General features: G+C 42.2%; 1 protein-coding gene across 3 annotated transcripts in view; it reads right to left on the bottom strand.

Moving 5' to 3' along the window:
* Window positions 1–13601, bottom strand: part of LOC130276966 (inositol-trisphosphate 3-kinase B-like) — a 90739-nt gene that overhangs the window by 66616 nt on the left and 10522 nt on the right. The window contains exons 1-2 of one of the 3 annotated variants that reach the window (XM_056527050.1): window positions 11103–11273; window positions 4658–5143 (exon numbers count right to left, since the gene is read on the bottom strand). In XM_056527050.1, coding sequence (XP_056383025.1) covers window positions 4658–4990 — 333 coding nt within the window. In that variant the 5' untranslated portion in view covers window positions 4991–5143; window positions 11103–11273. Of the gene's footprint in view, window positions 1–4657; window positions 5144–8696; window positions 8719–11102; window positions 11274–13601 lie in introns of those variants that run through there. The other 2 variants (XM_056527051.1, XM_056527049.1) reach the window with 2 other exon arrangements.

Here is a 13601-nt window from a genome sequence, read left to right as displayed (position 1 = left end):
GTTGGAAATATTTGCAATATTCGATATTAGAAAGGTTCTATTAATCCAGAGCTTGAGGAGACTGAAACGGAGCATGAGTATGACAGTAGAGTGAATTATCAAAACAATACCTCACTTGTTACGTAAAGGGACCCATAGAGTAAAAAGCAATATCTGCCTGAAATGATATGAAAACAGCCAAGTCAGGTAAAAACTGGTGATAGAAATATGTTATACTATTGTTGGTATAAGTTAAGAAACCATTGAGAGGCCAATAGTATGTGGGCACCTATTAGTGAGTTTAGCCAAACCTATTGATGCATAACTGATGCATATAACTTATACCTAAACGACCTCCATAGACCAAAATTACCAATAGATTGGCTGGGAACACGGCCTGCTCCCTCAATGAAAGTCTATGGGAAGGGGGCGCGACGTCCGTCGCGCCCCCTTCCCATAGACTTTCATTGAGGAAGCGGGACGTGACATCACATGAAGGGGCGTGATGTCACAAGGGGGCGGGCGGGAACACGCACACAGCCTTCAGGAACTCAATGTTCCGGACGCTGGGGAGAGGAGTAACCCTTTAAGAATAGCTAATCTTGGATAAGACTCCCAAGGATGAGCAGCTGCAACAGGCCAGAGATCATGTGCAATGCCAAGGAGAAATGGAAATTGTTCTCTGGGACATTCATGAAGCTTCATCATCTGGCAGACTGACCCTCTAATCTAGGTTTGGTGGATGCCAGGAGAACACTTATGCCAAACTTTGGCGGAGATAAACGTTTATTTATTTTTTATTTTTTTATGGTCCTGACTGGGCCCCTTTGTTCCATTGAAAAAATATGTGAATGCAGCAGCATATACAGTGCCTTCGAAAAGACCCGTTCTCTTTTTTTTTTTTGTTATGTTCAAGTCCCCACCCCCATCATTCTACACTCAGTATCCCATAATTACACAGTAAAAATAGAATGTTAAAAATATTTTGCTAATTTATTGAAAAGTAAAAAAAAAAAACTTAAATATTGCATTGACATAAGTAATCAGACCTTCATTATGGAGTACAGTGATCCCTCAACTTACAATGACCTCAACTTACAATATTTTTAACATACATTGGTATTTTCTGGACCATTGTAACTTGAAACAGGCTCCCCATACAATGCAACGGACAGTCCAGATATGCAAAACGTGTCAATGGCTGGAAAAACCGACCAATCAGAATGGACATTTTACTGGTAAAACACCTGTATTCAGGGGTCAAGTCCAGAGGAAAAAAAAGTGTGGGAACTCACCCAAGATTTCCATTCAAGGGCTTGTCATGCAGGACTCCTGCTAATAGGAATGGTGTTGCTGCTGTGCAAAAAGTGTAGGAACTCAGTTCCCACGTGTTCCTGCAGGACTTGAGCCCTGCTTGTATTACGGAGGTGCATGCACTGACTGGGTGTCTGGTAGCGCCTCCCTGCAGTACAGGGTGGTACTACATGTTATGTACTACCTGTGCCACGGTTAGCTGCTCCTTTGGACACCAGGAGATGGCGGCTCCATTTAACTTTTTTAGGACACTGTGTTCTGTACAGGACCCTGAAGAAGCTCCTGTTCTGTATACAGACAGTGATTTACAGCTAGCAGCTCTTGCTGCCTTTTATATGTAATGACTTGCTTTAGCTGTATTATGTATCTACTTATTTTTGTTTAGTCCTCACTTTTTTCCTATTTTTGGATGACATTTTGCTGGCTTAAGAACCAATTACAAGGTTTCCATAGAGTTCTTGTCTCAACATACAATGGTCATCCTGGAACCAATTAATATTGTAACTTAAGGGACCACCCGCACTAAGCAATAGGTAAGTGCGGGTAATACTAATGACAGATTCCCTTTAGGGTAGGGTCACATTAAGTGCATCCGCAGCGCATTTCACACTGCGGAAGTGCCGACGGCAGTCACAAAAGCGAGCAGGGTAGCTATGTATGTCTGTCCGCAGCTACGGGTAGACGCACAGAGCTAAACAGCCATGGCAGGGAGCTTGCTTTCATGACTGTCATTGGCGCATCCGCAGCATGAAATATGCTGTGGATGTGCTCCGTGTGAACCTGTCAATATATTTCCTATAATCTACTGACATGTTATAGAGCAGGAATAGCTAAGCAGATTAATAGTTTTATGAGAAAAGATTCAGTATAAATTATTACAATTACTTTTCTATGCTTAGGAGTCCAGTGGGCAGTCTTAATCAGAGATGAATGTAAATCACTAATTAGGACCGCCCACCATCCATGAATGAAATACAAGTTATACTGAATGAATCCCCAACAAAGTTATACATCAATCTACTCAGCTCCTCCCGCTCTATAAAATGATGCTGACAGATTGCATGTACAACGTGACAGAGGCCAAGTAGCAAAAATAAATCAAATCTAGTCCAAGTATGTATTATGCTACCTTCACTTATTATATTTGAGACATTTAAGATGCCAGGGGATCTCCACAAATGTTTTCAGTCTGCCGGAGTACTACACACAGAGATAACGTACATGCACAATGACATACAACGCCAAGATCTGGAGATTAAGACGGTTTATTTTTTAAATTTATTTATTATTTTTCTATTTTAGCACAAGGCCGCAACGTAACAATATGTGCAAAAAGGAAAAGGGTCTTAAAACTTTCCGAAAGCATTGTAATTCTTTGTCGCAGCAGTTTGGAGAAGGATTTTTCCTGTTTCAGCATGAACAATGTACAGTGTAAAAATGTGATCCCTATAAATGGTTTGGTTGATTTGGTGTGGAATAATCTGATGGCCTTTAAACCCCCCCCCCCCCCCCCCCCCACCTCACTCAACCACACCCATTAGAAAAGAATAGGGCTGCCAAATGCAAGCCAACCCTTCATAGGTGCCTGACCTCTACTAACATTCCCGAGGCTGGATGGTCTTCCCAGAAACATGGAATGGAGGCTGCTATAGTACTATAGAGGGGAATTAAACTATATTTATGTTATATATACCGTATACACACACACATATTCTATTTTTCACATTTACATATAGCTGACCATACATATTAGATAAGTGTCAGCCAAACTCATCAACTTTAAGCTTCTATCATTAATTGTGTATGGTGTCCTCCTGACTGTTCCCAATGACAGATCTCAGGGGAATTAAGGATCAGCTATTTTGGGTTTCACCGGTCAATCCTTTAATTCTTGCAGAGATATGCTCCTGCCAGAGGCTTCCTTTCCTAAGGGCCCTTGTTGCTCTGGGTGGTTATCGTCCGAACAAGCTCATAATCGCCCTATGTAATAGGCCTAGCATTCAGCTTACAAACATGTAAACACTTGTTTGTTAGCTGATCGCAAATTCTGACATGGCCGATCCTTGTTCGTTGGCCGAACATCATCCTGTGTATTAGGACATGTGTGGTCAATGAGAAAAGTAAAGTGTTGCACGCACAATCCAGCCCTGATTGCCTGATACCAAGTTATATAATAGTCTTGGTAAAGGAGCGCTGATCTAGAAAAGCGGCTCTCATATTGGGAAGCAGACAGGCTGTGTAATACAGCCTTAATTTTACTGAAAACACATGCACGCTTGGCTGAAATAAGTGCCTGTGTGTATAGATAGAGAGAGAAAGAGAGAGAATCAATCGGGGATGGTGAGGTAGAAGCCTGACTGCTTGAATAAAGCTACTTTTCATCACTGCATTAGTGCGCGCTACAGTGATTCTCTACGCTCTGTATATGCAAGAGGCCCTGGAACCGGGACCCCACACCTATAGTACCCGGATGTCATCTTTTCCAGCATATATATATATATATATATATATATATATATACATACACACACACACACACACACGGGAAGAATCAGGAGTGACCGCTGTAAGCCATCCTGATATTGACAGGTGAAAGTAAGGGGTTGCACAAAGCTAAACACATGCTATTATTGGTAACCAATGCATACAAAACGCCAGAGGGGGTTAGCCATGGCATTAAAGAAGATTTAATTTTCATTTTTCCAAGTTGCTATGTTACCGGCATAAAACATTCCATTTTGGTAGGAAATGATTGTATCACTTAGGATGACTAATATTAACAGTCATGTATCATATTCAGGAGAGGTTGACTCATGGCAAATCTTGGACCCATTAACAGATCGCAGGTAAATGTTGTTAAAATATCTAGTTCTCTGTACAGTCCATTACCTCTTCTATATATCTATCTGGCTCCAGCTGTATGTGGTAAATGAAGTGCTTTGATTGATCAACATGTCCCGTATTATGCAATGTATCATCTGACTCACAGTGCTTTAACTCTTCTTTCTCGTGCATACACTCCATTTATACATACTCTATAGGCCTCTCCTACTTATAACAAGGCGTACATTTTCATAGCTCTAACCCCCACTACTGCTAGTACACTGTCAAAACAATGCCTGCGTATGTGTCCCTAACCTATAATTTTGCCTTTTACAGCAGAATCCTCCCCCTCCTGTCTGCTTTTCTCAACTTTTCTCTTTTTCCTCAACTAAGCAGGTGTGATGTGCATCTTCGCCCACAGTAAGGAAGCTTCTCTAGACATTGTTTGTCTCTCAACCCTTTCGCCCCTGGAAATACATCTCCATGTTACAACTTTTTCCACAAAATTTCCTCTAGGCAACAATTAGGCCCTAATACTAACCTTTCTTAAAGTCTTACGCTTGGTCTGGATGTCTTCTTCTTCACTAAAGACTTGATCACTTTCTGGAGAGGAGTATGCGACCGATGAGCAGGTGGATGTACTGGAGACTGACCGGTCTGACTGCCTTATGGACTTCTTGTGCTGCTCCTCCTCTGGCGGCAGATCTACTGTGCTCTGCCGTGCTTTGGATTCTCTGTTCTCACTGTGTTTCAGGCTTCTTGGTTTACTTAAGGCCTCTCTGTCAAGACTTTTTATGTCCTGTTCTGCCATGTGAGGCACCACAGATACCTTTTGCAATTCTTTCTCCAAAGGTATCTGCTCGGACTTCTCCATCACTCCGGTTGTAGACTGGAAACTTCACTTGGTCCTTGATCAATTGTTTGTAGCTGTTTATCCTGAACAAATCAGCCACAAATGGCTACTTGCTTTTCCATGGCATGCCCTGAAAAGTCTCCCTCAGGTTCACTCTTCCTATCCATGAGACATCTGTAGAGAGAGTTCAACACAAATTGAAAATGTGGTAGAGCAAGGAGTTTCCAAAGTGATTCACTTTCATAGAAAGTAATGTATTCTGTCACAGAAAACCTTCTTTAAAGGGAATATATCAGAAGTATCATCCGTACTAATCTATGGGTATAGACTTGTAGTGCAGGTGCTTCTGATTAAAAAGATACTTACCGCTCCCTGATCCGTGTTTTCATTCCACTGATATTTTTCTTTTTCTCTATATGCTAATAAGGTGCATGCACTGGGGGCATTCACAAGGCCCCCTCCTGGCACTCCATTCTGCAGCATAGGAGCCTAAGCACAGGGGGAGCCTAAGCTTCCTCTGAAGTTTGAAGCACTCAGACGGATCCCTCCAAGGAACAGCCCAGGATAAAGGCAGCGCACAAGACTTCAAAGGTAAAATGGTTTATTTACCCGGCATGCAACGCGTTTCGCTGGATAACCAGCTTCATCAGTTTCGCTGGATAACCAGCTTCATTAGCTGCCTGATGAAGCTGGTTATCCAGCAAAACGCGTTGCATGCCGGGTAAATAAACCATTTTACCTTTGAAGTCTTGTGCGCTGCTTTTATCCTGGGCTGTTCCTTGGAGGGATCCGTCTGAGTGCATCACCTGTGTTGCCAGGAGCGGCTGCCGTTCTTCGCCCGTCGCAGGGTTATCCCACGCCTTCACCATAGTTGTACTTGGTCGCAGTACAACCACACTTGGTGAGCATTTCTGCTTGTTTTCCATCTTTTCTTCATATTACGTTATCACACTAGGAGCGCTCTCCTTGTTTATATTTTGCTGTCTGAAGTTTGAAGACATCATTGTTCATGTCCTTGCACGAGGATGGGGGGTGGTGGTTGTGAATTTGCCCCTGTGCGCCAAGTCCCTGATTAGCATATAGATAAAGAAAAATATGGTGGAACGAAAGCTTGGATCGGTAAGTTTCATCTTCATCAGTATCTCATATACTAAAAGCCTATACCAATAGGTTTGTGCGGGTGATACGGAGTCCCTTTAAAAGGGAACCTGTCATCATAAATATTCTTTATAATCCACAGAAAAGACAGGTAGTGTCCGGCACAGCTGAGACTGGAGAAATGTAGGACTGCTGGTGGGAGGAGGATGAATATCTGAACTGTGGTGGTGCTCTGACTCATATAAGCAGTAGATATCTTCAAGTAAGTAGATAAGGAAAAAGTCGGCAGACTCACCAATCTTCGTTTAAGAGTTCTTCTTTAATGCAAAATACTCATAATACAAACATCACAGTGGAGGCAGAGTCTGTTGCCAAGCACTTACACCCCCCACATCGATCCCTCTCCCTTCACTGTGATGTTTGTATTGTGAGTATTTTCCATTAAAGAAGAACTCTTGAACGAAGATTGGTGAGCCTGCCGACTTTTTCCTTATCTACTTACTTGGAAAAATTCTTTATAATCCGCTAACATATACAACAGGAGGCGATAAGGACTACTTACGGGGCCAGCGGGGGAGACTTTCTAACTTCATATCCTCGCCATCCCTGCAGACACTGGGGATGGGGAGGAAGAAGATTTTACCATATAAAACACGTTGCCATGCGTTATTTTTGGTAAAATCACATGGCACTGATCAGGACCGCCCACTAGCCATGAATAAAATCCAAGTTATTCTGCATGAATCCCCAACAAAGTTATAGATCAATCTATTAAATGATGCTTATAGATTGCATGTGCAACGTGACAGGGGCCAAGAAGCACAAATAAATAAAACCTACTACAAGTATGTATTATACCACCTTTATTTATAATATTTCAGACATTTAAGATGCCAGGGGATCTCCACAAATGTTTTCAGTCTACTTCTGGTGTACTACACAAAGAGATAAAGTTCTTGCACAATGGCATACAACGTCAAGATCTGGAGATTAAGACGGTTAATTCTAAACCTTCTTTGTTAAGGCTCTACAATGACCGTGTGCTCTTCCTCTACGATAAGCCAGCAACTTGTTCTTAGAATACACAACAGCAATAGAATCCTTCGTGAGATGAGAACCAGTTCTAATTATCAAAACTAAGTCAAATCGTCAGTCTGTACCAATCCAAAAAAATATGTTTGCCACCATTATTCTGCCTAAATGATAGATTTGCAACACCTTAAAGGGGTACTCCGGTGGAAAACTTATTATTTTATTTTTTTAATAAACTGGTGCCAGAAAGTTAAACAGATTTTTAAATTACTTCTATTAAAAAATCTTAATCCTTCCAGTACTTATTAGCTGCTGAATACTACAGACGAAAGTATTTTCTTTTTGGAACACAGAGCTGTCTGCTGACATCACGAGCACAGTGCTCTCTGCTGACATCTCTGTCCATTTTAGGAACTGTCCAGAGCAGCATATGTTTTCTATGGGGATTTTCTCCTACTCTGGACAGTTCTTAAAATGGACAGAGGTGTCAGCAGAGAGCACTGTGCTCTTGATGTCAGCAGACAGCTCTGTGTTCCAAAAAGAAAATAATTTCCTCTGTAGTATTCAGCAGCTAATAAGTAATGGAACGATTAAGATTGTTTAATAGAAGTAATTTACAAATCTGTTTAACTTTCTGGCACCAGTTTATTAAAAAAAAAAAAGTTTTCCCCCGGGAGTACCCCTTTAACATCAAGCTTTGAATGAGAAGTTCCAATGACACATGAACCAGTAATAATAGAGATCATTGGGGGGGGATTTATAAAAGTTGTCTTTAGCTATTTATTTTTTAGTAATTTTTTGCTTAGTTTTTTCCTTTCATGTGCCAAATTTATAAAAAAAAAAATAAAAAAGTTGCACATCAAAAAAACAATAAATCACTTCAGAAAACCATTTTGTATGATTCGTCCTCTTCTCTGAGACTTTTTCACACAAAAAAATTGCAACTTTTTTTTTTATTAAAAGTGCTCTCCAAAGGCATTATTTGTAAGACAGGTCTGACTTGGCTTAGGTTGGTGACTTTTTATGTGACATTCGCAGTTTATGAATACACAAATGCCTTAAGAAAGTGAGTTTGCACAATTTGCCTTACACTTGTAACCAGAAACGTCGCGCAGAAAAGTGTTTAGGCGCAGAATTTATGCCTTAAATGTAAGCCAAAAAAGCTTCTTAATAGGTTTATAAATCTCCCCCCCCCCATATCTTTTCTTACAGTAATAGAAATGTCAACCTTCTTATGACACTGCTCAGATCAAAACATCTAAAAACAGAAAAGAAGGCGACTGTAGTCCGAAAGGATGTGCTTGAGGTAAGCCATAGGAAAAACAGGAGAGAACTGAGGAAAAGATAACTAAAAGTAAGAACAAGAAAACAAAGGATCTCGGAAAAGTAGGAAGGGAGTATGCAAGCACAGATGTTACCAAAAGGAAGAAGAGAGATGGAAAAACAGGAGGGGTAGACGGTGAGGGCAGAGAGCAGCAGAAAATGGAGATCACCATGAGGGGAAAGTAACTAAAAGGTGATCGGGTGTGACAGATGAGCTCCACACAAAGTAGTAAACTGAAAACAGCCAAGACGTCTCAGCCCTGAGTGCACTCACCATGCTCCCAGATGGCATTCCCTGTCACATATGTCTATGTATTTGTTGAAGTACCAAATCCCTATCTACCCTCCCAATCTGCTTTCCCCTCCTCTCAGATATCTTGTTCAATGAGGGTTGGCGTGGGGCCAGCGGGAATAGGGAAAGAGAAGGTTCCCACAGAAACACTGTGTGTGTCCTCAGCTATCATGCCAAGCATGGCAAATGTAGGGATGCCACTCCGGATATGTCCAGGTAAAGAGACAGAATAATACATCTACATTTTAGGAGGGGGTGCAGACTTCGTGGGTGATAGACTAGACAGCTGCCTATTTATAGACAGGGAAAAAACAGGTGAACTATGTCTGGCACACACAGAATGTGCTTATTGTAGGAAAAATCCATCATATATAAAAAGCTCATACTTTCTATTATAAACCTTTCTAATATTAAACACATGTTTAGTGCAGGGCTTGACAAATACGTTATGAATATAGGAGCCAGCAAAAAGGTAGGACCAGGATGCTGCATGTCACGTAATGTCATGTGATCAATTAGTGTCCTCTTATCTCTCCCTGTGTGTCAGTTTTTACTGTCCCCTCATCCCCCTCCGTGTGTCAGTCATTACTGTCCCCTCATCTCCAACTGTGTCACACTCACTACTGTCCCCTCGTCTCCCCCTGTGTCACACTCACTACTGTCCCCTCATCCCCCCGTGTCACACTCACTACTGTCCCCTCATCTCCCCCCCCATATGTCAGCTACTACTGTCCCCTCATCTCCCCCTGTGTCACACTCACTACTGTCCCCTCATCTCCCCCTGTGTCACACTCACTACTGTCCCCTCATCTCCCCCCCCCATATATCAGCTACTACTGTCCCCTCATCTCCCCCCCCCCATATATCAGCTACTACTGTCCCCTCATCTCCCCCTGTGTCACACTCACTACTGTCCCCTCATCTCCCCCTGTGTCACACTCACTACTGTCCCCTCATCCCCCCGTGTCACACTCACTACTGTCCCCTCATCTCCCCCCCTATATGTCAGCTACTACTGTCCCCTCATCTCCCCCTGTGTCACACTCACTACTGTCCCCTCATCTCCCCCTGTGTCACACTCACTACTGTCCCCTCATCTCCCCCCCCCATATATCAGCTACTACTGTCCCCTCATCTCCCCCCCCATATGTCAGCTACTACTGTCCCCTCATCCCCCCCTGTGTCACACTCACTACTGTCCCCTCATCTCCCCCCCCCCATATATCAGCTACTACTGTCCCCTCATCTCCCCCCCCCCCCCATATATCAGCTACTACTGTCCCCCCCTCATCTCCCCCCCATATATCAGCTACTACTGTCCCCTCATCTCCCCCCCCCCATATGTCAGCTACTACTGTCCCCTTAGCCTCCCTCTATGTAATTTATTATTGTCTCCTCATCTTCCCCTGTGTGTAAGGTTAATACTGTCCCCTCATCTGCCATGTGTCAGTCATACGTATCCTTTCATCTGTTTAAAAAAAAACGAACTATTTTACTTACCTCTGCCCCATTCTGCCTCCAGTATTCAACATTGGATGTGATCGGTCGGCATTCCAGTGCTCAGCAGCGGATGTCTTCAATAAGGGCTCCGATGTCATGTGACTGCCGCCATCAATCAGCTGCCTCGGTGGTGATGCTCCGTACACCTGACTATGAAGTGTCATTGCCGAGGCCGCTGATTGGTTGCTGCGGTCACCAGACGTCCCTCAGAAAACATGACTAAATTCGGTCCATTAAAATCAACAGATCCAGCACCTGTACATCCAGTATACATTGGCATACCATTCTTCCAGTATACCAATGTATACAGCAAACGCAGGGCTCAAGTCCTGCAGGAACATGTGGGAACTGAGTTCCTGCAATTTTTCCACAGCATTCCCATTAGCAAGAGTCCTGCAGGACCAGCCCTTGAGTGGAAATCTTGGGGGAGTTCCCACACTTTGTTTCCCAGGACTTGACCTCTGTGCAAACATAACCTATTTCAGATGTGAACACAGCCTAACAGAAGAGAAAGTATCAACCGAAGACTTTGGCCAGATAGTTCAAATGAATTGTCTCCTTTAGAAGACCCTTTTTAAATCAAATAACCTATTGAAAAGAACTTGGGGTACTGGTGGACAGTAAATACGAATTTTAGTTTTTACACTTTCATTTTTTTCTTCCCCTTCTAAAAATCATAACACTTTAAATTTTGCACCTATAGACCCATATAAGGGCTTGTTTTTTGCATCATCAATTGTACTTTGTAATTACTTATTTTATACCAAAATCTGCGGCAAAAAAAAAATAAACATTACTTGTGGGGGGAAAAAAAGCTATTTTGTAACTTTGGGGGGGGGGGGGTTCCGTATCTACACAGTACACTTTTCGGTAAAAATGACACCTTACCTTTATTCTGTAGCTCCATACGGTTACAAGGTTACCCAATTTATATAGGATTTATTTTATTTTACTATTTAAAAAAAATTATAGCTACATGCATCAAAATTAGTATGTATACAATTGTCAGACGTCTATGAGGGACAGTATCAAACGCTTTAGCAAAATCCAGAAACACTATGGGGGAAATTTATCAAAACCTGTCCAGAGGAAAAGTTGCCCAGTTGCCCATAGCAACCAATCAGATCACTTCTTTCATTTTGCAGAGGCCTTGTTAAAAATGAAAGAAGCGAGCTGATTGGTTGCTATGGGCAACTGGGCAACTTTTCCTCTGGACAGGTTTTGATAAATCTCCCCTATATCCACAGCCATTCCTCTGTCAAGGCTTCTACTCACCTCTTCATAAAAGCAAATTAGATTGGTTTGACAAGTTCTATCCTTAGTAAACCCATGCTGGCTATCACTTATAATACTAGTATCCCCTATGTATTCCTCTATGTAATCCCTTACTTATGTGCAATACATTTTTGTTATTTTAACAAACTGAGCCTGTTGCATTATAATCAGTGGAATATTATCCATCCTGAGGAGAGCGCCTCATTGCATCATTTTGCCGGTGTCACCGCCAATTCTTCATTGCATTTACTGGACCGTCCAGGAGTTATCCAAGACGGGTTGGATGCCGGCAGCACTCCTAGGATTTCATCTTTAACGTTGACTTCAAGCGATTTATGGTGTTGTGCTCATAGTGCTACACCACAAGGTGAGCATTTCAGTTTGCACTTGAATATTCAAGATAATAAATGGAGTAACAGCACATAGTTGTTTTTTTTTCTGTTCCCTTTTTTATATACAGGGAGGGCCATTTATATGGATACACCTTAATAAAATGGGAATGGTTGGTGATATTAACTTCCTGTTTGTGGCACATTAGTATATGTGAGGGGGGGAAACTTTTTAAGATGGGTGGTGACCATGGCGGCCATTTTGAAGTCGGCCATTTTGAATCCAACTTTTGTTTTTTTCAATAGGAAGAGTTTCATGTGACACATCAAACTCATTGGGAATTTCACAAGAAAAACAATAATGTGCTTTGTTTTAACGTAACTTTATTCTTTCATGAGTTATTTACAAGTTTCTGACCACTTATAAAATGTCTTCAACGTGCTGCCCATTGTGTTGGATTGTCAATGCAACCCTCTTGTCCCACTCTTCACACACTGATAGCAACACCGCAGGAGAAATGCTAGCACAGGCTTCCAGTATCCATATACACTGCTATATACTACTATATACACCGCAGGAGAAATGCTAGCACAGGCTTCCAGTATCCGTATACACTGCTATATACTACTATATACACCACAGGAGAAATGCTAGCACAGGCTTCCAGTATCCGTATACACTGCTATATACTACTATATACACCACAGGAGAAATGCTAGCACAGGCTTCCAGTATCCGTATACACTGCTATATACTACTATATACACCACAGGAGAAATGCTAGCACAGGCTTCCAGTATCCGTATACACTGCTATATACTACTATATACACCACAGGAGAAATGCTAGCACAGGCTTCCAGTATCCGTATACACTGCTATATACTGCTATATACACCGCAGGAGAAATGCTAGCACAGGCTTCCAGTATCCGTAGTTTCAGGTGCTGCACATCTCGTATCTTCAGAGCATAGACAATTGCCTTCAGATGACCCCAAAGATAAAAGTCTAAGGGGGTCAGATCAGGAGACCTTGGGGGCAATTCAACTGGCCCACGACAACCAATCCACTTTCCAGGAAACTGTTCATCTAGGAATGCTCGGACCTGACACCCATAATGTGGTGGTGCACCATCTTGCTGGAAAAACTCAGGGAACGTGCCAGCTTCAGTGCATAAAGAGGGAAACACATCATCATGTAGCAATTTCACATATCCAGTGGCCTTGTGGTTTACATTGATGAAGAATGGCCCCACTATCTTTGTACCCCATATACCACACCATACCATCAATGTTTGTGTTCCAACAGTCTTGGAGGGATCTATCCAATGTGGGTTAGTGTCAGACCAATAGCGGTGGTTTTGTTTGTTAACTTCACCATTCACATAAAAGTTTCCTCATCACTGAACAAAATCTTCTGCGGAAACTGAGGGTCCCTGTTCCAATTTTTGTTTTGCCCATTCTGCAGCACCTGAAACTACGGATACTGGAAGCCTGTGCTAGCATTTCTCCTGCGGTGTATATAGTAGTATATAGCAGTGTATACGGATACTGGAAGCCTGTGGTAGCATTTCTCCTGTGGTGTTGCTATCAGTGTGTGAAGAGTGGGAGAAGAGGGTTGCATTGACAATCCAACACAATGGGCAGCACATTGAACACATTTTATAAGTGGTCAGAAACTTGTAAATAACTCATGAAAGAATAAAGTTACGTTAAGACCAAGCACATCATTGTTTTTCTTGTGAAATTCCCAATAAGTTTGATGTCTCACATGACCCTCTTCC

Source organism: Hyla sarda, chromosome 6 (genome assembly GCF_029499605.1).
Source record: "Hyla sarda isolate aHylSar1 chromosome 6, aHylSar1.hap1, whole genome shotgun sequence".
In the NCBI taxonomy this organism is placed as follows: domain Eukaryota; kingdom Metazoa; phylum Chordata; class Amphibia; order Anura; family Hylidae; genus Hyla; species Hyla sarda.
The sequence above is the reverse complement of the archived record's forward strand: the minus strand, read 5'-3'. Positions and strand labels throughout refer to the sequence as shown.